This window comes from Sorex fumeus, unplaced genomic scaffold (assembly GCF_029834395.1).
Source record: "Sorex fumeus unplaced genomic scaffold, SorFum_2.1 ptg000037l, whole genome shotgun sequence".
Taxonomy (NCBI): domain Eukaryota; kingdom Metazoa; phylum Chordata; class Mammalia; order Eulipotyphla; family Soricidae; genus Sorex; species Sorex fumeus.
The window spans coordinates 8080243-8105988 of NW_026606094.1; the positions used below are offsets into that span (position 1 = coordinate 8080243).

At 37.1% G+C, this 25746-nt stretch overlaps 1 protein-coding gene across 1 annotated transcript; it reads right to left on the reverse strand.

Annotated features, from left to right (window-relative positions):
* Positions 1-6069: 6069 nt before the first annotated feature.
* Positions 6070-10345, reverse strand: LOC130027635 (hyaluronidase PH-20-like). The gene is made up of 3 exons (XM_056118487.1): positions 9494-10345; positions 8659-8748; positions 6070-6360 (listed from the first exon to the last, which is right to left on the reverse strand). The coding sequence occupies exons 1-3, from the start codon at positions 10343-10345 to the stop codon at positions 6070-6072; spliced, it is 1233 nt and encodes a 410-aa protein (XP_055974462.1).
* Between the last annotated feature and the right edge of the window lie 15401 nt (positions 10346-25746).

Consider the following 25746-nt stretch of genomic DNA (forward strand, 5'->3'; position numbering starts at 1 on the left):
ATATCAAGCACAATAGAAACAGTGAACGTGAAGGACTAAACCACACTGGTCACAATGGTAAAGTAACGCAAAAGCCCACCAAACTTTCTTATTGAAGAGTCTAGCCCAGAAGACACCAACAGTACTGTAGTGTTAGACAACATCTCTGACAAGGAATTCAGAAGGGAGCTACTTAGGATGCTTAGGGAACTAAAAGAAACAATGGAAAGCAATGCCAATAAAAGACAAGAGGATTTGAAGGAAGAAATGAGGAAAACGCAATCGGAAATGTCAGACCTGAAAAATCTGGTAGGCGAATTGAAAAACTCAGTGGAAGGCCTCAGCAGCAGAGTAACAGCTGCTGAGAACAGAATCAGTGAGCTCGAAGATGAAGTTCAGAGACTCTCCAGAAAAGAGCAGAAAATGAAAAAGAGACTCACAATTCGCGAACAGATGGCAAGAGAAGTTTGTGATGAAGCCAAGAGGGGTAACATAAGAATTATAGGAGTCCCAGAGGGACAGGAAGAAAAACTTGATGAAGAAGAAACTGTTAAAGACATCATTGCTACAACGTTTCCAGAGCTGAAGAAAACTTGTGACCTCATTCAGAGGCCCGAAAGGTACCAGCTAGAGGAAATCCGAATAAAAATACCCCAAAATACATCCTGATCAAAATGACCAAAACCTTAGACAGAGACAAAATTCTGAAAGCAGCAAGATCGAAGAAAGAAATCTCTTACAAAGGAGCATCCTTAAAATTCACAGCAGATTTTTCTGATGAAACCCTCATGGCCCGAAAACAGTGGTGGGACATAGTGAAAAAACTCAATGAAATAAATGCCTCTCTAAAAATACTTTACCCAGCGAGACTCTCATTCATAATAGAAGGAAAAACACACAGTTTCACAGACAAACAACAGCTCAGGAACTTCATAGACTCAAAACCATGGTTACAAGAACAACTAAATGGGCTACTTTAAGGCAAGACAGGTCCCTCAAATACACCAAATTTCAACAGAACAATGGGACAAAATCCCATAACAATAATCTCTCTCAATGTCAATGGGATAAACGCACCAATTAAAAGACATAGAGTGGCAGGATGGATTAGAAAATTGAACCCAAAATTCTGCTGCCTGCAAGAAACACATCTCAATAGTCAAAGCAAACACAGACTCAGAGTCAAAGGCTGGAAAACAATCCAACAGGAAAACAGCTCCCATAAAAAAGCTGGGGTAGCCATCCTAATATCGGACCACATAGATTTCAATGAAGAAAGTCATAAGAGACAGTGAAGGCCATTTCCTATTGATCAAAGTATCTGTACAACAGGAAGAACTTAAGATAATAAATGTATATGCACCTAATGAGAGACCAGCAAAGTACTTAAAACAACTACTCATAGATTTGGAAAAAGACATCAATAGCAACACAATACTAGTGGGAGACTTCAACACTGCTTGGTCACCTCTTGATAGATCAACCAGACTCAAACTTAGCAAGGACGTACTTCATCTGAGGGAAACAATGGAAGAAAGGGACTTAGTAGATATATACAAGACACGTCATCCTCAAAAATCTGAACACACATTCTTCTCAAGCGTACATGGAACATATCCAAGATAGACTACATGCTGAGCCACAAAACATGCCTCCATAAAATTAAGAAGATAGAGATTGTATCAACAATCTTTTCAGACCATAATGCACTGAAATTAGAAGTAAATCAAACGCAAAAACATCAAACTAAATCAAACACCAGGAAATTAAATAGTGCGCTATTGAACAACGAGGGGCTTAGAAAGGAAATCAAAGAGGAAATCAAAAGATTCCAAGAAACAAAAGAAAATGAGAACACGAGTTACCAAAACTTATGGGACACAGCAAAAGCTGTATTAAGAGGAAAGTTTATAGCTCTACAAGCATTCCTCAGGAAAGAGGAGTGAGCACATATAAATAACCTAACCTCACAGCATAAGATCTTGTAGAAGGACCAACAAAAAGAGCACAAGCAGAACAGAAGAAAGGAAATAATAAAACTCAGAGCAGAGATTAACGAGATGGAAACCCAAAAAACAATCCAAAAGATCAATGAAACAAAGAGCTGGTTCTTCGAGAAAATTAACAAGATAGATAAGACTCTAGCAAACCTCACAATGAAAGGGAGAGAGAAAACCATAATAAACTGAATCAAAAATGAAAAGGCGGTCATTACAACAGAAATTACAGAAATTCAAAGAATCCTGAGGGAATACTTTGAGAAGTTTTAAGCCACGGAACATGAAAACCTCGAGGAAATGAATAAATTCCTAGACTCCTACTGACTCCCAAGGCTGAACCAAGAAGACCTCAAATACCTGAACAGACCTATCACCATCAAGGAAATTGAAATGGTAGTAATAAGTCTCCCCAAGCACAAAAGTCCTGGCCCTGATGGATTCACTAGTGAATTCTTCCAAATCTTTAAAGAGGACTTACTCCCAATCCTCTTTAAGCTTTTCCACGGAATTGAAATATCAAAAACACTTCCTAACACTATCTATGAAGCAAATATCACACTGATACCAAAAGTAGACAGAGATACCACAAAGAAAGAGAATTATAGGCTTATATCCCTGATGAACACAGATGCAAAGATCCTCAACAAACTACTAGCAAATAGAATCCAACTACTAATCAAAAAGATCATACACCATGGCCAAGTAGGATTCATCCCAGGGATGCAAGGTTGGTTTAACGTTCAGAAATCAATCAACATAATCCATCATATCAAGAAAATAAAAAATAAAAAGCATATGATCATATCAATAGATGCAGAGATTGCATTTGACAAGATCCAGCACCGCTTTATGATGAAAACCCTAGCCAAAATGTGGATAGAGGGGACTTTCCTCAACATAGTTAAAGCCATCTACCACAAGCTTACAGCAAGCATCATCCTCAGTGGGGAAAAACTGAGAGCCTTCGCTCTAAGATCAGGGATGAGACAGGGATGCCCACTCTCTCCACTGCTGTTCAATAAAGTACTGGAAGTACTTGCAATAGTGATTTGGCAAGAAAAAGATATTAAGGGCATTCAGGTAGGAAAGGAAGAAATCAAGCTCTCACTATTCGCAGATGATATGATACTATACTTAGAGAACCCAATAACCTCCACCAAAAAACATCTAGAAACAATAGGCTTGTGTAGTAAAGTTGCATGCTATAAAATCAATACCCAAAAGTCCATGGCTTTCCTATATGCAAACAGTGAGAGAGAAGAAAGCAACATGAAAAAAACAATCCCGTTCACAATTGTGCCCCAGAAAATCAAGTACCTAGGAATCAGCTAAACTAAGGAAGTAAAGGACCTGTACAAAGAAAAATACAAAATGCTACTTCAGGAAATCAAAGAGGACATGAGAAAATGAAAGATATCCCCTGCTCATGGGTCTGGAGACGTAACATTGTCAAAATGGCAATACTACCGAAACCATTGTATAAATTCAATGCAATCCCTATAAAGATACCCATGACATTCTTCAAAGAAATGGAGCAAACTCTCCTGAAATTTATATGGAATAATAAGCCCCCACGAATAGCTAAAGCAAGTCTTGGGAAAAACAAAATGTGAGGAATCAACCTCCCTAAATTCAAACTCTACTAAAAAGCAGTAATAATTAAAACAGCATGGTACTGGAACAAAGGCAGCACTGCAGACCAATGGAACAGAGTTGAATACACTGACATCTCCCCTCAGTCATATCATCATCTATTCTTTGATAAAGTTGCAAGAAATGTGAAGTGGAGTAAGGAAATCCTCTAACAAATTCTGCAGTCAAAACTGGACGGCTACATGCAAAAAAATGGGCTCAGAACTGTGCCTAATACAATGTACAAAAGTAAGATCAAAATAGATTAAAGACCTCAACATCAGACTAGAAACTATAAGGTACATTGAAGACAAAGTTGGCAAAACCCTCCATGACTTTGAAGCTAATGTTAGCTTCAAAGATGCCACGCCACTGCCCGAGCAAGGGAAAACAGAGATAGATAAATGGGACTATCTTAAACTAAGAAGCTTCTGCACCTCCAAAGAAACAGTGACCAAAATACAAAGACAGTCTACAGAATGGAAAAGGATATTTGCCAAATACATATCTGACAAGGGGTTGATATTAAGGATATACATAATACTTGTTGAACTCCACAAGAAGAAAACATCCAACCCCATCCAAAAATGGGGCAATGAAATGAACAGAAACTTTCTCAAAGAAGAAACCCGAATGGCAAAAAAGCACATGAGGAAATGTTCTACATCATTAATAACCAGGGAGATGCAGATCAAAACCACAATGAGATACCATTTCACACCTCAGAGACTGGCACACATTCAAAAAAACAAAAGCAACAGATGCTGGCGCTGATGTGGAGAGAAAGGGAAACTCCTTCACTGTTGGTGGGATGTCGACTGGTTCAGCCCTTCTGGAAAACAGTATGGACGATTCTCAAAAAATTAGAAATTGAGCTCCCATTTGACCCAGCAATACCACTCCTGGGAATATCTCCCAGAGAGGCAAAACTGTATAGGCGAAGTGACATCTGCACTTGTTTGTTCATTGCAGCACTCTACAATAGCCAGAAACTGGAAGAAACCTGAATGCCCAAGAACAGATGACTGGTTAAAGAAACTTTGGTACATCTACACAATGGAGTACTATGTAGCTTTTAGAAAAGATGAAGTCATGAAATTTACATACAAGTGGTACAATATGGAAAGTATCATGCTAAGCGAAATGAGTCAGAAAGAGAGGGATAGACAGAGAAAGATTGCATTCTTCTGGGGGATATAAAGTAACAAAATATGAGATTAATACCCAAGAATAGCTGAGATCAGCACCGGGAGGATTACTCCATAGCTTAGAGGCCAGCCAGGCATTCTAGGCTAAAGGGCAGCTCAGATAGAGAAGGGAGCACCAAATAAAGGGTATTTGGAGGATCCTCCCAGGAGGGGAGATGCATGTTGAATATAGACTATGGACTGAACATATTTTCCACTCAATGCCTCTTTAGCAGACCACAACACCAAAAGGAGAGAGACAACACAAAGGATTTCCCAGCCACAGAGGCAGGGTAGGATGGGAGGAATGGGGGTGGGAGGGGTATTATCCATGGTGGTGGAAAATGGGCACTGGTGGAGGGATGGGTATTTGATCATTGTATAATCGAAACCCAAGCACAAAAAATTGTAAATCTACAACTGTACCTCATTGTGTTTCACTAATATTTAAAAAAAATTTTAAAAAAGCCCCGTGATTAACAAAGTCGTTCATAATAAACTAATAAACTGGTTTTAGGCATGAAAAATAAGTATTTTTATCTGAACTAGGAATACATAATTAAATATTCTTAGTTTTCTTAAAGATTTCTTTTCTAAAGTAATACGTAAAAATGTAAATAAAATCAGCACCTAATACAAATAGTAAAATGAATTAGCTGCATGGGTCCAGTGAGTTATTACAGAGGTTAAGCACTTGCTTTGCATGCAGCCAACTTGGGTCCAAATCCCAAGTACCACTAATGACTTTCCAAGTACACACAGGAATGATCTTTGATTATAAAGCAGGTGTAAACCCTCACCATCTCTAGTTGTGCCTCCTCAAAAATAATTAGCGAAGACAACATAATTGTTTTATTAATCATTTTATCATTAATTTATTAATATATTATAAATTAATCACAAATTATTGAAACTCATTTATCATAAATCGTTTCAGTTATGATTCATTCATACATGATGTCATTTATATTGTATTCAGTGAGTAATTGGTTGGTAGTGTTTCACTGGTTAACACTCTGAAGCCCTTCTTAGAGGCTGTTGGAGATTACGTCCACTGAATGTTCAGTCTGAGGAACCCATAGACATCTTTTTCAGAAAAATATAAGTCAACATTGCAGACAGTATGCAAAATGAGATATTGCTAAAAAGTCAGAGCTTGACTTTTTTTCCAATAAGAATAGGATCTTAGTCAACAGGGTCAGAGAGGATGGCATGCAAACATTAGCATTACATATATTAACATAATTATGCTTTGGTTAGAACTTGTCTGATTACAATCCATATTGATTCGAATAACAGCTGCACTCAAATTTTGTAGCAAATTCTTGATCATCTGGGTTTGTAAAATTCCGATTCACTTTGGACTCTATAATGTCACCATATCCATTCGTAAATGTTTCTCCTTTCAGGTGAAGATAGTCAGTTGAATTCCAATTTTTCCTTTTACATATTCCTTGCCCACTACAGAGCACTTGGCTACACCTTTCGGCTGCTCGGGTGACATTCAGTAAGTAAGGATTTAGGACATTGTTCAGATAGTCGGTCAGATTGTTGCATGAAGGCTGTAAATAAAAAGTTAAGAGTATCAAAGGACAAGGTAACATATACAAGAGTAGATTCACTGTGTGAAGCATTTTCTAAACAAGAACAACAAAAAGAGGGCCCGAGCAATAAATAGTAAAGCAGGGAAGGAATTTGCCTTGCAGGCACCTGATCTGGGTTCAATCTCCAGTATCCTATATGGTCCCCTGAACTCTTCTTGGTATAATTCCTGAGTTTTGAGCCAGGAGTAATTCTTGAGCATCACTGGGTATGACACCCGAAACAAAATTAATAAATCAATTTATTAAAAAAAAGAACAACCAAAAGAGCAAAAACAAATGAAATTCAGCAAGGGAGAAAATACTTTTTCCTTTTACTCTTACCAATAAAATTATTTTAAAGGTTTTCGAGAGCAATTTTAAGAAATTTAAGTGCCTTTTAAATCCACTGAATAATTACATGATTGAGGTTCAATATATTTTAATTTTGGTTGATCTAATGATTGATTTATGATGCCTGAATCGGAGTGAGAAAAAGTTACAGCAGGTATGGGGCTTGCCTTGTTCCCAGCTGATACATATCTGATGTCCTGTACTGTACATGATCCCAAGCACTGCCTGTGCAATCTATGCGCACAGAGCCAAGCATAAACCCTTTGCATGAAAGGGTGTGGCCCAAAGTCCAAATCAGTATATCTGACAGGTTATGGGCTCTGTGTCTCTCATCCCAATTATTTCAGTGATTAAGTGTCTGAATTTAATGAAAACAAGCCAACATTCAACATTCAACATTCCTTTTTTTTTTGGATCACTCTCAGCTTTACACTCAGGAATTACTCCGAAAATGCTCAGGGGACCATATGGGATTCTGAAGATTGAACCTGGACAAACTCGTGCAAGGAAAATACCCTGCCCACTCTGGCCCAACACTTCAAGATGTTTTTAACTGTATCATCTGTCAAGTAAGAATAGATAAAGGTATGTCTCTTAGGGTTGTTGTAAAGATGACAGGATAAAAATTATTATATTAAACTGCCCGTGTTTTACCAGGAATTAAAACCATTTTGCGCCATGTCTCATAAGCCAGATTCCTTCTGTTTCCACACTAATCTCATAACATGAAAAGTAAAGAAGAACTTGCCTACATTTCACAAAGACCTTACTTCCACCATTGCAATTAGACTTGGTATTTCTGAAACTCAAATTGCAAATTAACCAGGAACATAAGAAAAGTTCTTAAGTCCATTTAATGCAGTATAGAAAAGTGCCTTTTTTATTGTCAAACTTGCAGTTAAATGATTATAAATAGGAAACACAAACAGAAAAATGAAATAGAGTAAAGTAGCAACATATTCAGGCAGTGCCATAGGTAGAAATGTGTCAGGGAAGCAAAATCTCTCCCTTTGTGTGGGATGCTGAGAATTCCCTGATCATAATTGCAGACTGTGATGTCAGGAAGAATGTAAAATAAATTAATGAGCTAATTCAGTACCCTCGCCTGCATTCAACTAAACGGGGCAATGACATATTTTTTTCCTTATTTCCTAAACTAAAAAATGATCAAGACTTGTTTAAGCAAAATATCAATACAGGTAATTTATAGTGGTTAATCATAGAAATGAGTCTCTTGAAAATGGAGGTCATATGTTTCAGGAAACATGAGTGATGCTTTGAACTATTTCTTAAATAGTTATATATTTTAGTTGATTTTATGACATATAAAATATTCTGCAAAGTGTTTAACAGGATCTCTTTGTTTCAATTATTTTTTTCTGTTATTTCTTTAGGCACTGTTGAACAGTGTGACCCCTGAGAAATATAAGTATGCAAAATAGTGGAAAGTATCGAAATTATTTTTTAAAGTTGAAAAATGAGGAACCAAGTGGTAGTATAGAATTTAAGAAGCTGCCTTAAATACAGTCAATCCTACCTTAACTTGTGTCTTTGAAGAGTAGAAGCAGAACATTAAAAACAGAAGAGTAGGAACAGAATTGTAGAAACTGAGGATTTTGTTTAAAATTACTCAACAGAATGCAAGAATTTTGAGATGGTAGTAGTGATTTTACTGCTCAGTAGGAATCAAGTTCGGGAAATATCAGTTCCAGAATAAAGTCCAGAATCATTATTTACTTCCAGACTTGAAGGAAAGAAAATACATCCTGCCTCTAATAGAAATAAAAAAATGCTAGATTATTGGATTCTATGAAACACATTGAGCACCTCTGATGTGTGAGGATCATTGCACCATTTTTATTCCTCAGTACCAACAAAACAATAAAATTGCGAATAGTTTAACCCATTGCCTACAATTAGACTTACCTTACTTTCGCTGAAATTGAGGCTTCCCCATACAATAATTCCAGAGGCACCTAGAGCAATACTCTCACCAATAGTATTCATAAGATCATACTGTCAAATGTGATAGAAAAATGTTAAATCAATTGGAACAAAACTAAACTTTTAGACATAGAACAGTAAACTAAAGTAGCAGAGTCTATAAGTATAATTTAAATCTTTTCTTCTAACGTGATTTTATCTTTAAAAGATACTGTCTTCATAAAACAAAAATCTGTACATGATGTTCATTGATCTAATGTCAAAAAAAGAAGATACAGAGATGGATTTCACAGTCAATAGTTAAGGGACCTGCTTGGCAAGATCGGACATACCTTAGATCCATGTACCTCAAATGGTAACCTGAGCATTTTTAGGCTGTCTGTGGCAAGATAATTGGAAGAAGGGACAAAAACTATGAAAGAATAAAATAGGGAGGTAAGGAAGGAGAAAAGGAAGGAAGGAAGGAAGGAAGGAAGGAAGGAAGGAAGGAAGGAAGGAAGGAAGGGAGGGAGGGAGGGAGGGAGGGAGGGAGGGAGGGAAGGAGGGAGGGAGGGAAGACCACCTATAAAAAGAGAAACTCAAGACTAAAATAAATTTCTGCATTATCAACAATACCTCATTCTCGTTAGAAGCTTCATAGGATTGAATTAAAAATCAAATATATTCTTATTTTACACTCCCATCATTATATGGTGAACTGGTTCCACCTCAAGTGTACTAAAATGCAAGTTTTATTCACTACATAAATGATTTTCAATTCCACTGAATACCAGCCTGAATACAATGTCATGGCCCTTTGTTTGCATGATTTTCTTACCTCAGAAAGAAATTCTCCAGGAGCGTCTGTAAAATCCGGACGGACATACACAAAAACCGGAAGTGGATTTTCAACACCTCGCTTTGTAGATACCCGAATGGCTTCCTGGACCCGATTTCTTGCAAAGAGCGCCGCCAGTGGATTTGAACTTAAATTTTTATTCAAGTAAATGGATGGATAAAGAGCAGTGCTTTCATTCCACAACCAGTAGAGTTGATCGTTTCTTGTTTTCTCTATGTCAAAGCAACTTCCATTATATTCAATTTCCCTATACTGATGATTGTAACAATCAGGGAAAAGGTAAAAACCCCAATAGTTCTTTGGTCTTAATAATTTTCCCAGTTTTAATGTCTTTAACATGAAATCCTTTGCTGCGCTTTCAAATTCTTTCATCGCTATCTGAGTAGCATCATGTAGATTAAGACTATTATTGTTTTGCATAACCAACTCAATAGATTTGTTCCTGTAAATATTTTTTGAACCCCAATTTCTATCCCAGAGGGGTCTCCAGTCCTCCCAGTCAATAACAGCCAAGCCTACAGAATCATTTTTTATATATTTTTCAATGTTTTTACTGGCTTCTTCCAAGTGAACTGTTAGGTTTCCACACTGGGGAATTCCTCCATTCACATGGACTTTACTAGTCATATTTATGTGAGGATATAGACCAAGTCTATCCACATAAAAAATTGTAACATTCTGTCCAGTGTTACTTTTAGTAGGATATCCTACAAATGAGTAGATGCTCAGATTTATTGTCACATTATATTCCTTAGGACATTTTTCAGTTGGAACATTCCATGCAAGGATGTAACTAGTGTTTGGAATAATAGGAGATGCAGAATAATTCATCGTAAAGTAAATTGGAAACATACAGAAGGTGATCATTGCCAGAAATAATCCGTTGAACCCCACAAAGCTGCAATGGACAATACATTTGACCTCTAGTACTTTCATGGCGAAAAATAATAATAGAAAATGTCACCAATTTTGCGATCAATTGTTTGATATATTCAATATTTGTTGTGAGATAGTAACAGAAAAAGATGAAGATAACTGTGGTTCAATTTATTATATTTCTTCTTTTCTCATATTCCAGTGATGTTTTCCAAATTTCTCAAATATATCTAGAAAAAATACGTATTAAGCCTTTTTATCTGTATTATACATTGTAAATTTTATCATACTTTGTAGATCAAGAATCATGACTTTGATGAAACATTTGAAGACTAAGACTTTTCTTCTGTTCATATATATACAGCATCCATAACTCTAAAATAATTCAAATCATTTCCTATATGATCATTTGTCTTTATACAGTTAGATATATATCCAAAGAGAAGATGTTACTAATTAAGTCCTAGAATGATTATCAAATGTCTTTTTAACATATGTTAAGTAATCAAAATAAAATTTGTGTCTGTCTGATGGCTACTGAATGTAGTATCCACAAATAAATTTACTACTAAGGTCACTAATTTTTCTTAACACCAGCAGATTGCACACTGCTTCCTTAATATAAGGTTAAAATTGAGTTCCTCAAACTATGTAACTATTTCACAATTTATGTGTTGTGGAAGTTAAGTTACTATAGTATTCGGACCATAAATTGACAATATCATGTATCTGCTGTGACATTTCAGTAAAGGAATAGAAATTTGAAAACCCCTGTGAAAAATGCATATGAAGGTGTTATGAAATTGCTATCCTTATATATTGAGTTCTTATATTGAGAATAATTAAGGCCCCCATTTCGGCCTATGGTATGATAGAAGAGAGTCTATGAAAAAGATGGAGAGCAGGTTATAATTGGTCTGAAATTTGAAACCAAAATGCCTTGAGCAAACAAAACATCTCTTCCATTATCTTTCCTCATTACTTTTCTGGTGATTTTTATTCATTTTATTTTCCGAAGAAGCTTCAGCCTCTTATGGTCTTTTGTATTATATACCTACAATTTGTCATATATTTATATATATATCAATGTACACTTAGTCATATATGCTCATTTATGTTCTTAGTACACACTTTAAGTTAATTTTTTTAAGTTTACTTTATGAAGTCTGAATAAGACCACATATAATAAGATCCTTTTGCATTGCATTGCATTGTGGCAAACCGAGGGTCTGTTCTCAGATGACTATTAGCAACACTGAGACTAACAGAAATCATTCCAGAGTGCAAAGTCAGGAGTATGAATTGAACAGTACTGTTAGGTATTATCCCAAAACAAAACAGGTTCCTTTGTCATAGAAACCTAATAAAGATTATGAATTTAACTAAATATAACTCTATTCCTCTCTGTGCTCATAAACTTAAATCAGAGTACGTAAGAGGGTGAACTAAAATTCAATTTTTCTTCATGCTGGAACATACTAAATACCAAGAATGAAAAAATTGAGGGATGGATAACCAAGCTCGATGAATAGTCCACAGTCCTACTAGGATGAAGTATATTCTAGAGATTTTTTTTAAATTAACAGCTTTATTAGCCATTAAAAAAACATTCAGACAGAAATGAAACAATATGAAAGAAATCCCACTGGACTGGATTCAGATTAATGACTGAACTGCCTCAGAAATATCATATATTTCCATACCAGACCCATTGATAGCAAATCTACATGAACGAGTCTTCAAGTGTCATGACCTTATCAGCAGAAGCCTTTATTGGGTTGTCCCTTTCATCTTAGTGAATGATACCGTGAAGAAGAATAACATCAAAATTTAAAATTTAAATTGTTTTCTTTCAAATTGAAAAAAATCTTTCTGATTTATCAAAGATACTAAATACAATTTTCTGTCTTTGATTGGTAACTCACATCATAGCATATTGAACATATCTACAATTTCTCAACAGTCAAAAATCATTATTTACTTCTATAAAAGTAACAATATAGTAAGTGTTAAAATATAGGAGAGATGCTAACTTAAAAGAGAAAATAATTTACACTGTGAAGTTTTATTAACTCTTTGAGGTATACCAAATATTTGTAGGTTTTCTTACCCCAGCACCAGTTAATAAAGACCTGAGCACATTTACCCTCGCAGATGAAAAGAGCTGGCAGTTCATGTATTGCCTCACTAAGAACTGGGCTAACCAAGACTGCCCTTTTATAATCACCTGACACAAGAGAAACAGGAACTCAGATCCAGGGTGATGGTCAGCTAAGAACAAGGACAGTTATGACAAAATGAGAGTGCCACAGAGACTCACCAACTTACTACTCAGAGAAGGCACAACCTCTAAAAGCAATCTCACAGAGTTGGGAAAATCAACTGTATAAATATGCAATAATGTATAGTATGATATGAAGGTATGTCACATGTCAATTTTAGAATATAAAAACAAATAATTATTTCATTTAGACAGTATGACTTACAAAGTTCCTAAAATAATGTTCCCAACTTCAATCCAGCACTCCACGACCACTATGCTCAACGAATGAAACTAAGTCCATTCACTGCCTCCAAATTTGATAGATGTATTCACAAATTTAAGTATTTTAATTTAGTCCAATGTGTTCTGTAGTGTGGGTCTACAAGGTTTTATCTTCATAATGACAAGTTTTGATCAAAGATAATATTTTATCCAACCATGCTTGCATTACTGGCTCTTAGTAATCTATACGTTACAGTTACCTTTTAAAATTGACACCTATAAAACGCCTTAATCAATAAACTGTTTTATACATTGAGGTAATTCATTGATTGTCATAACTGAGGAGAAATGATAGGTCTTTATTCTCATCCCTAAGCTGTATTTTCAAATTGTATTTTATTAAAGTACTATAATTTACAATGATATTGTAGATGATCTTTAGACATATAATGTTCTCACATCAATCCCATCACTGGTGTCAAGTTGCATCCACCAGAGTTTGTAAGCTTCCTCCCCACTCTTCAGACCCAGGTTTCAAGGTGACAAGGGCCTTTGTAAACTTGGTTGTTAAAGTTCTTGTCTATAATTACAAAGTTTTTGATTCTGTGATTGAATCAATCACAATCAATGTGATTTATTCGAATATTAGTTAGCTCATTCGTTTATGACACCGATGCTCCTGAATCACCTTAAACCCTGCCCCCTTTGCTAATCATTGCCTCTTCTCACGCTTCTCCCACCTCATGCACAAACACACATAGTTCTTTTCTTTCTACAATCTACACATTATTATTTTTGTCATTTTATTAATGCATCAGGATTTGTCATGTTATTCATAGCTGCGTTTAAGACATGCTATGTGCCAGTGCCAATCATATCACCAGTGTCTTCTACCCTCTCTTGGGTTCTCAGACCCCACCCAGCCACCACATATTCGCAGCCTGCCATCTTAAAACGCACTTTTGTAAATTGGGTTATAGAATTTTGAGCCTTGTGCTTAGTTTTGTTGACGCTGAGGTTTGGACATTTACCTATACCACTCCTTTAAAACACAAGGTACTCTAATCCACTTGAAACACGCTACCCATAGTTTCCAGTTTATTTTTTCTTTTTCTTCATATCTTTCTTTATATCTCTGCCTTTCTATGTATATTCTGGGAATAATAATATGTATGCACCACCCCCATCTTTTCAAACAGTACATCATTTAATTCATGTATTCCATATACCACATATAAATGAGACAATTCTGATTTTATCTTTCACTTTCTTTTAATTTCGTAAAACTTGATAATTTTATTTCCATCTATCTTGAAAAAAATGCATACGTTTAACTTTTCTTTCAGTTGTGAAGTATTCGAGTGTGTGTATACATATGGGAGTTTCTAGGTCCACTTACTATTGTTGAGAACCTCCCCAAAGGCTGGTTTTACCTGGCTAAAATAAAAAGTCACCATCAAATGGATTCGAAAAAATACATTTTTACATAAACAGAGAAATATATTTATATATTTGTTTTAAAGTGATGTAGAAGCATCTTTGTGTTCTTCAGCTAAAGCATGGTATAAGAAGCCAAGTACCTAAAGGAGAGATTTAGGACTCCTAGGCCAAGAAGAGCATGAGACAGAAAACTATGTTATTGATAATGTGTTGTTAACTTTACAAAAAAGATAGGTTTCTCTAATTCAGTATATATTTTTGTATATAACACTAAATGTGGTGATTGTCCAATATATCATTCTACAAGGACACTAAGGGAATGATAACTGATTTTTTGGACTACTCAGGACCCAACTGGCTGTTTGCTCACCATGCATAAATAAAATAGACAGTCAAATCCCTGTTCTGAACACCTATTGAAATCTTATCTGGAAAATAGAGAGACGACTATCCTCACGCAAAAGTCACTTAAAATTAACTTCTAAAATAGAAAACTCAGCTACTGATAGTAAAATTTAGTACTTGTCACTTATTTAAGAAGAATTTGTGGCAATTTATTGATTGCCAGGCACAGTAGAACTCTACGTTGAAGAAAATTACTCATTTTTTTCAATGGAAAAACACATTACAAAGCAATATAATATTTATCACATAAGAGAAGCTAGCATAAAATCAATTCTAAATTATTTTAAGGAAATTTCTCCTTGTAATACACAATTATTGGACAGATCAGGACAATATACAAATGAAATTGAAAGACTTGATTCATTTACTAAGGAGGAAGTTTTAATATTATAACCTTAGTGTACTTACAGGTAATGTAATTTTTTCTTTAGTTTTAATCTTTACACTTCAACTAAGTGAAATTTTCCTTCCAAAATGGACTCAAATTATTAATTTGTTCAAATTATGCATTAAATTAGACTCCAAAGATTTGTGCAGGCCTAAAAATTTGGCCATTTTGTGTCTTAAAAATTTTTTTCACAATGGTTGTAACCTTTCAAAATTTTCAGTGCTTCATAATTTTTATGCATTTGGTTCAAAGAATTAAAGATATCATTATAACAATTAATTTACATATCCTATTTTGATAAATAGGAATAGTCAAATGCATCAACTGATATTTATTCACAATACATATGTCTCAAAATCTAATACCTTAGAATAGAAGACATTTAACTCAAGAGACAAAAACTGTAACAAAATATAAGATCAAACTTTACTATGATGGAGAAGAATGATTACCAGGAGTATTTTATCTCTTACTGATTCAATATTCTATAAGACTTATATTCAGACCAATGAAATGAAATGCAGACTTGAAGAATGACTTTTATCAAACACTATAAGAAAAACTGGGAGGTGCATAGAGTTTTCAATACCTAGATTTTTCTCTTCATGATAGAACCATTTGTGAAATGACACAGAGGACAAAAGTTTTTGCATGAACCTGACCCTAACGAAGTAGCAAAGTCAATGGTCATGTGCTTGTTTTATCCTTCATTTCCATAAGTCATTTTCTTCTCAGTCACTCAACTGATTTTATCCTAATAAGGTCTTCATGACGAAGGCATTGTCCCATTTTAAAAATGTTATTCAACTTCTTTCCATCAGGTAAAGGAAACTACAGTCCAATTCCTTGAAGTCAGATTTCAAAACCATATCAACTCCATTAGCAACAGCATGACTGACATCTCTCATCAGTTCAGATGAGGACGTTGAACCAGTCAGCGTAAGAGCAGGTGGGTATTTGAGCTGTATAATCTGTATCAAATATTTGTGTAGGTGACATTTGACATCAGTCTCTTGAAGGCTTGTATTTGCAGCTAGTCTTACCACTGGAAGAAACTCTGCCATGACATTGAGATCTACAAAACACACACAATATTACCCTCACTTCGACTGTTCCTTATTTAGTGCACATACTTATTGCAAAATACTAGTGTTACTAAGTCATATATGTTCTAATGCCTTGTTCAATTATCAAAATTGATAATCCTGTTTATAAAGGTTCCCCAATTTTTCTAAGTATCTATTCAAATGATTCCAAAAGAATTTACTGCTTCTTTATTTTTTCCTACGCTAAGGTATGATCTATATCATTCAAACAGTACTAGATGATTCTTGATATTAGTAGTTTCCTGCATATATAGAAACAGAATTTGAAAGTATAAAATCACAACACAGTGCATGAGCACAGAATAATCTTTAATACAAATAGGAGGTGGCAGAAAAATATTTGAGTATTTTGATAGAAGCTATATGTGTGATGTCTTGAATATTGAATAGTAAGTGGTACAAGGAAACAAAATGGGGGTTTTAGAAGAACGTAAATTAGAATGTGAATTTTAGATTTATTAAATTCATATTATGGTAGCCACCTTATAAGACCCTTTGTAACTTCAAATAAAGTTTTTATGGATGCACCATATTGCACTTCCTTAATCTGAGTGCATTTGATACACAAATCAAAGACGCTCCACAATGATTTTTTTGATTATAACTCTTCATTCTATCCTTATGAAACTAATAAAAGTGTTTTTTAAAATCCTACAAACCCCTTCCTCTTCGTCTCCCAAGTTGTGCTGATCTTATCTGCCACCCAGGTCAGTTTATCTGCCAGTACTCAAACCCAAGACTTGGATTTCTCCCTACAAGCCACCCAGGTGTCCTCTACGACACTGGGAGAAAAGCATCTCTGAGCCTCTACATCTTCCTCCTTGTCTCCCAAGCTGTGCTGATCTTCTTCACTACCTAGGTCAGTTTATCAACTGGTGCTGGAACCCGGGACTTGGAGGTCTCCCTGCAATCCCCCAAACCGTGACTCTTAGACTCTGAGAGAAAAGCAGCCCTGAGACTCTGCCTCTTCCTCTTTGTCTCCCAAACTGTGCTGGTCTTCTCCCCTACCCAGTCTCTACTCCCCTACACACACCAGGTTTCCGTGGGGGAGTGGCCTCTTCAGAAGTGGGCGTGGATTCTGTAGTAGTTGGCTTGGCTTAATTTTCAGTGGGGAAACTCTCAAGTGGCGACAGGAAATTTACCCATACCAAGGAACCTACTCTGCATACCTACACACCAACATGAAGAAACAACGCAAATCCCCACCAGATGAGGACGACGATGAAAAGAGTCTAAAAGCCTCACTAGGTGCTACTCACCTAAAGGACCTCTCTGAGAAAGAATTCAGATATGAAGTCATGAAGATGTTCAATCAGCTCACACAGATATCCAGTAACATGACAGAAAAAATCAACAAATTATGGGAAGAAATGAGAGCAGAAATGTCACGAATGAAAGATTTCATAGATGAAATAAAAACTCAGTCTGTGCCCTCAACAATAGGATGATTGCAGCTGAAGACAGAATCAGTGAGCTGGAAGATCAGCTGCACCAAGACAACAGGCAACAACAAACAATGTCAAGGGACGTCAAAATAGCTGTAGAGAGAATTAGAGTCCTAGGAGATGATTCCAAGAGCAGCATTAGAATCATTGGAGTACCAGAAGCTCAAGGAAATAATCCCAATGAAAAGCCACGTTTAAACAAATCATTGCTGAAAAATTCCCAGAGCTTAACAATGAAGTCATTCAGGTTCAAGGAGCCCGAATGATGCCAGCTGAAAGAGACCCTATCAAAAACACCCTAAGACATATCATAGTTGGAATGATCGATGCTGCTGATCGAGATACAATACTACAAGCAGCAAGGTAAGAGAAGGAAATCACATACAAAGGAGCACCCCTTTGATTCACAATCAGACCTATCAGAGGAAATCATCCAAGCCCGAAAGCAATGGTGGTATACAGTGAAAAAACTCACTGAAATGAATGCTTCACCAAGAATACTCTATTTGGCTAAATGCTCACTCAAAATCAAAGGAACGGTACACTATTTTCTAGATAAACAGCAATCAAGAACTTCATAGACTCAAAACCAAACCTAAAACAAGGGCTAAAGGGCCTACTATAAGACAAGACAAATCCTAAAACCACAGCACACGCCTACAGAAATATGACACAAAAATCCCACGATAATAATCTCTCTCAACGTCAACGGTCTAAATTCACCACTTAAGAGACAGAGAGTGGCAAAATGGATTCAGACACAGAACCCCACATTCTCTGCCTAAAAAAACACTCATCTCAACAGTCAGAGAAAACACAGACTCAGAGTAAAAGCATGGAAAACAATCCTGCAAGCAAACAGCTCTCCCCAAAAAGCTGGGGTGGCCATACTAGTATCCGACAACATTAATTTCACGTTGAAAAAGTTTAGAAGGGACAGTGAAGGCTATTTTTCTTCATCAAGAGATACATACAACAGGAAGAAATCACACTCTTAAATGTATACCACTTGATGAGAGAACGGGTATATACTTAAATCAACTACTAATATATTTTAGGGAGGACATTATAGCAACACAATAGTAGCTGGAGATTTTCAACATTGCCTTATCACCTCTGAATAGATGAACAAGAACAAAATTCAGCAAGGAAACATTGGCTTTGAAAGAAGAAATAGAAGAGAAAGGGCTTATAACCTATACAGGGCTTTACACCCACAAAAGAAAGAATTCACATTCTTCTCTAGTGTGCACGGAACATTTTCCAAAATAGACCATGTGCTAGGCCATAAAACATATCTTAATAGAATCAGGAAGATAGAAATAGTATCAAATATCTTTTCAGATCATGATGCACTAAGAATAAAAGTGAATCACACACAGACACGAAGAATCAAATCAAAAACCTGGAAATTAAACAACTCAATGCTGAAGGAGTAGGTCAGGAAGGAAGTCAAGGACAAAATCGAAATATACTTGAAAAAAAATGAGAATGAAGACACAAGCTACCAGACTTATGGGATGCAGCTAAAGCTGTACTAAGGGGAAAATTTATAGCTCTGCAACCATACCTCAGGATGGAAGAAAGAATGCACATAAACAACTTGACTTCACGCTCTCAAGGTATTAGAAAGGATCAACAGAATAAGCCCAAATCAGGAAGAAAAAAAAGAGATCATGAAACTTAGAGCAGAAATCAACCACATGGAAACCAAAGAAACAATCAGAAAGATCAATGAAACCAAGAGCTGGTACTTTGAGAAAATAAATAAGATAGATAAACCATTAGCAACACTCACAAAGAAACAGAGAGAGAACCCTAATAAATCGAATCAGAAATAATAATGGGGATATAATAGCAGAAAAAAAATTTAAAGGATCGTCAGAGACTACTTTAAAATGCCTCTATGCCACGAAACAGGAAAACCTAGAAGAAACCCATAAATTCCTGAATTCCTATAATCTCCCAAAGCTGAATCAAAAGGATTTACAGTACCTGAATAGACCTATTAACATCAAGGAAATCTTGACCTATGACCTGGAACCTGAGTTTCTCAGGAGGAAGTGAGTGACTTGGAACGCGTTCAAGAGCACTGAAAAAATAGCTAAGAGGAAGAACAACCTCTGGCTCCGGTCACTTCTCTTTGATTCCACTGCTCTTCCTGCATTAACATACGCCTCAGAGACTTGGGCCCTACAGAAACAGAATGAGAACGCTATTTGGGTCTCTCAAAGAGGAATCGAAAGAGCTATGCTTGGAGTATTATGCTTCACTCAAAGGAGAGAAAGAATCTGGAGTTCTGATCTCTCTACAATCAAGAATCAGGGATGTTGTTTCATTTGCCAAGGCATCGATAATCAGATGGGCTGGACACATAATGAGATTTGGAGATGACTGCTGGGCTAGAGTCCTTACTGACTGGAATCCACCGGATGTCAAAAAAATTGTGTGGCCACCCATCTATGAGATCGTCAGACTTCATCGTCAAGACCCTGAATGATTGGTTTGAGATTCTTCATGCACCTAGAACGATCACACACCATTAGGCTTCACTAGCATGCAACAGGGATGAATAGAGACGTTACTGCACCTGCTTGAGCAAATCGATAAGTAATGGGATCTCAAGTTTCAATTGTCAGTGAAAACAAATCTACTACAATCTATTACGTTGTAACTAAATCTAATCACACCTGTGATGACTTTCAGAGCAAGAGTTAGGAAGTCATTTGAAGAAACGCCTTATTCTTTTTCATAGAACTTGTGAAAATAAAACTCATTGAAATTCTGAAAACAAGGCACAAATGACTTGAGAGAACATGGTAACTTATATTTCCATATCTTCTTCACTATAATTTTGTAAATATTTCTTCATATAGATAGTTCAAAACTCCTTTGATGAAAAAGAAAGCAGATAATATCAACCCCTTCAAAAATTATATTTCAAGAGATGATGTCAGATAACATATGAGAGAAATTAATTATATTTTAAAATTTAGGTACTAAAATTGCACAGTTGGTCAAAACTAGAACTGTTTATCTATTGTTCTCACTGTATCTAGGAACCTACTAATATTCCTATTTAAATTTCTATAACATTTTGGGGCAACTCTTTGGGCCACACTTTGTGGTAACACAGGATAATTTTAGCTCTGTAATCACTCCTAGATTATAGGGAATGTGGATGATTGAGATCAGTTCCACTGCATGCAAGGCAAGTGCCATCTCAGCAAATTATATCTTCTGCTGGCCTAGAGCACTTTTATATAAAACATGTTGAAAGTAATGGATGGATATATCGTTCCCAATGTCCTCCCTTCCAAAATCCGACACGCCATTTCCTCAGTAAATAAACAAACAGCACCTGGCCCAGACAAGGTCTGACCTGAACACCTGAAGAACCTGCCGTCGGTACTCATCAATACACTGGTTCGGCTCTTCACACGCTATCTGTCTGAATATAATGTTCCATCCCAATGGAAAACCAGCAGGACTGTACTACTGTTCAAGAAGGGAGACATTCATGACATTGGCAACGATCGCCCGATCTGCCTATTGTGTGCCATCTACAAGTTGTTCACTCGAGTAATCCCAAATAGGATTGGCAGAACACTAGATGAAGGACAACCATGCGAGCAAGCTTGGTTCCGGAAAGGATTCAGCACCAATGACCATATCCACATGATAACCAAGCTCATTGAGATTTCTCGGGAGTTCAAGATGCCGCTCTGTCTAACATTCATTGACTTAAAGAAGGCCTTTGATTCTATTGAGAAGGAAGCGGTCATTGAAATTCTAGCCAATCAGGGCATTCAAGCTCAATACATCAAGATCCTCCGTGAGCTGTATAATGGATTCACTACCAGAATCTCACAATTCTACAAAGAAGTAATCATCGATGTCAAGAGAGGGGTTCGGCAGGGTGATGCCATTTCACCGAAACTCTTCAGTGCCACCCTCGAGAATATCATGCGACAACTGGAATGGGAAGGAATGGGAGTGAAGATAGATGGTCGGCAACTACACCACCTCTGCTTTGCTGATGATATTGTTTTAATAATGCCAAACATCAGCCAAGCGGCACAAATGCTGGCCGACTTCGACTGTGAATGTGGAAAGGTCGGACTACAGCTGAATCTAACGGAGACAATGTTTATGAGAAACAGTCTCTTTCCTGATGCCCCAATCGCTCTCAACCAAACGACAATCTCCTAATCAACAGCTATGTGTACCTAGGTCGAGAAGTCAACATGGCAAATGACCTGGCACCCGAGCTGCGCAGGAAGAAGAGAGTGGCTTGGAACGCCTTCAGGATCATCGAAGAAATAGCTAAGAGGATGAAGAACCTCCGGCTCCGGGCACGTCTCTTTGATTCCACTGTTCTTCCTGCATTAACATATGCCTCAGAGACCTGGGCCCTATGCAAACAGGATGAGAATGCTATTTGGGTCTCCCAAAGAGGAATTGAAAGAGCTATGCTCGGGATATCACGTTTCACTCAAATGAGAGAAAGAATCTGGAGTTCTGACACCCATTGCCGATCAAGAATCAGGGACGCTGTCTCGTTTGCCAAGATGTCAAAAATCAGATGGGCTCGTTAAATAATGAGATTTAATGACGACCACTGGACTAGAGCTGTTATGGACTGGATTCCACGGGATGTCAAAAGACCACATGGCCGCCCACCTACCAGATGGTCAGACTTCTTCATCAAGATCATGAATGATCGGTTTGAAGCTCTTCATGCTCTTAGAGTGAACAGACGCCATTTGGCCACAGTAGCACTCAACAGGGACAAATGGAGACGTTACTGGTGCCCGCTCAAGCAAATCGACGATTAACGGGAAGTTAAGTGATTAAGTGATTAAGTTGAAAGTAAAGTCAATGTATCTTTATTGCAGATTATCACTCCCCTACTAAGCTATATATCATATATATATATATATATATATATTCACTTGTCTGAAAGAGATCAGTTTACGTCCATTAAAAATTATTCTAGAAAACAGTTTTCAGTTTGTTTATAAAACTTGTCGTGGTAAAGCCCTTGAATTTCTTTTCAAGAGATGTAATGAGATTGTAGTCTGGTGTTTTCTTTTTATACTTTTGTAAATTTGTTAAATTAGAAAGTCCTAAACAACTTTCATTAGGGTACCTAGTTCCATTCAGTTACTCTCTATAGGGTCCTTACATTTTTATAGGCACTGCGATGATGGTACTCAAGCCCTGAAAGCTGAATAGTGTTTTTGTGTTACTTCCATGTCATTCATTGGAGTTGTCAGACATTCACACTATTCCTTATTGCTTGGTGATTTATTATAAGCATATTACTTAATGTGCTCTAGAACCTTTAGAACCATCTTTCCATATATTCATACTCTGCTGTCATATAGCCACATATTATTATCAGACTGGAATTTCAACCACTTGAGAAAATCTACAACCCTCTGATTTTCAAAATTGGATTAATCACCATGTACGGGCACTCTCCCTTCATCTAGATTATTTCTTAATTTTTTAAAATTTTATGAGGTGGTTCACAATATTTGATTAGTTTGTATTCAAACACCAATTCCACCACCATTACAACTTCCCACACAAAATTTGGGATGTTTCCATCCCAATCCCCAAACCCTGTCTAAAGTACAACCAAAATCATACATTTTGTATTGTCTGTTGTTGAAAACAGTCTTATGATGTATCATACAGCCGCATCCAGGAATATTTTCACTCATATGTGAGGCCCGACCAGATCATGTGGAGAACAGCCATGAGTGTAGTGGGGTGTTGGTACTGAAGGTTTTTGGGTGCAAGGGCTGGGTTCCTTGGAACTGGTAGGGTTCTCACCCTCCCCACTCTGGGGTGCTCCAAGTGAAAAAACCTGGTTCAGATTACGGTGCCATGATTATGGAGGGTGTCATGTCATGTCATCTCAATGGTGGCCGCCCTTCATTTAGATTCTTATAGGACTGTCTAGATTTATAGAGGGCAGTCAAAGGCGTTCCAGAATCACTTCCATGGTATTTTATTAAAACATCCAAAATTACTAAGAAAGTTTGAACCACTTAGTTATAAATTTTTATTTACTGGTTTATTTTCTTTACCCATCACACAACTAATCCCTTATTCTAACAACCCAGAAATTAAAACAAGAGTAGAATAAAGTCTCAGTGGTCTTCTTCCAAGTCTGTTATGGAAATATTATCAATAGCAAGTGCATGGATCGGAAAATCTATATTTAGCTATTTGATTCTAAAATATCTCACCATATTTCTACAGAATTGACATTTTCAGCTATGCAGTTAGTGGAAAATAAAGATGCCTATCAAAACACTATATAACTAAAATATAAGTGGCAGTAATTTAAATTAAGGAACAGTTATGAATAACGCTGAATTTTTTGCTTGTTTTTTTGTTTAGGACCACCCATGGAATTGATAGGGATCACTCCAAGAGAAGTCAGGGAACAATAAATGGTTCCAGGACATGAACCTGTTTTCGCCATGTGCAAGTCGAAACACTGGTTGCTGAACTAATGTTCCCAACCCTCAGAGTTTGAATAAGAACTGAGGTTGTAGACAAATCACAATCACAATTTAGGTTTTATGGTTGCCAATTATTATACATAACACGTTGACTGTAACTTATGGGAATATTATCTGTTTGTGGAGGTTATATGCAAGATAATCACTTAATCACTTAATCACTTAACTTCCCGTTAGTCGTCGATTTGCTCGAGCGGGCGCCAGTAACGTCTCCATTTGAACCTGTCGCGTGCTAGTGTAGCCCAATGGTACCTTTTCGCTCCAGGAACATGAAGGGTCTCAAACCGATCGTTCATGATCTTGACGAAGAAGTCTGACCATCTGGTAGGTGGGCGGCCATGCGGTCTTTTGACATCCCGTGGAATCCAGTCAGTAACAGCTCTAGTCCAACGGTCGTCTTTAAATCTCATTACGTCACCAGCCCATCTGATTTTCAACACCTTGGCAAATGAGACAGCGTCCCTGATCCTTGATCGTCGACGGATGTCAGAACTCCGGATTCTTTCTCTCATTTGAGTGAAACATGATATTCCAAGCATAGCTCTTTCTATTCTTCTTTGGGAGACCTGAATAGCGTTCTCATCTTGTTTGCATAGGGCCCAGGTCTCTGAGGCATATGTTAATGCAGGAAGAACAGTGGAATCAAAGAGATGTGCCCGGAGCCGGAGGTTCTTCATCCTCTTAGCTATTTCTTCGATGTTCTTGAAGGGGTTCCAAGCCGCTCTCTTCCTCCTGCGCAGCTCGGGTGCCAGGTCATTTGTCATGTTGACCTCTCGACCTAGGTACACATAGCTGTTGCATTCGGAGATGGTTGTTCCATTGAGAGCGAATGGGGCATCAGGAACAAGGCTGTTTCTCATAAACATTGTCTTCGTAAGATTCCACACTCACGGTCAAACTCGGCCAGCATTTGTGCAGCTTTGCTGATGTTTGGTGTTATTAAAACAAGGTCATCAGCAAAGGGGAGGTGGTGTCGTTGCCGACCATCTATCTTCACTCCAATTCCTTCCCATTCCAGTTGTCGCATGATGTTCTCGAGGGTGGCACTGAAGAGTTTCGGTGAAATGCTATCACCCTGCCGCACCCCTCTCTTGACATCAACGATCACTTCTTTGTAGAATGGTGAGATCCTGGTAGTGAATCCACAATACAGCTCAAGGAGGATCCTGATGTATTGGGCTTGAATGCCCTGATTGGCTAGGGCTTCAATGACCGCTTCCGTCTCAACAGTATCAAAGGCCTTCTTTAAATCAATGAACATTAAACAGAGTGGCATCTTGAACTCCCGAGAAACCTCAATGAGCTTGGTTATCGTGTGGATATGGTCGATGGTGCTGAATCCTTTGTGGAACCCGGCTTGCTCGCATGGTTGTCCTTCATCTAGTGTTCTGCCAATCCTATTTAGGATGACTCGAGTGAACAACTTGTAGATGACAGACAATAGGCAGATCGGGCGATAGTTGCCAATGTCATGGATGTCTCACTTCTTGAATTGTAGTACGGTCCTGCTGGTTTTCCATTGGGACGGAACCTTGCATTCAGACA

Excerpts from the sequence above, each read along its gene's own strand:
- LOC130027635 (XM_056118487.1), bottom strand. The coding sequence starts at position 10,345 with ATGAATTATTCTGCATCTCCTATTATTCCAAACACTAGTTACATCCTT. Across the intron at positions 8,749-9,493 it reads CTGGAGAATTTCTTTCTGAG|TATGATCTTATGAATACTAT; the intron begins GTAAGAAAATCA and ends CACATTTGACAG. Across the intron at positions 6,361-8,658 it reads TCAATTTCAGCGAAAGTAAG|CCTTCATGCAACAATCTGAC; the intron begins GTAAGTCTAATT and ends TTTTATTTACAG.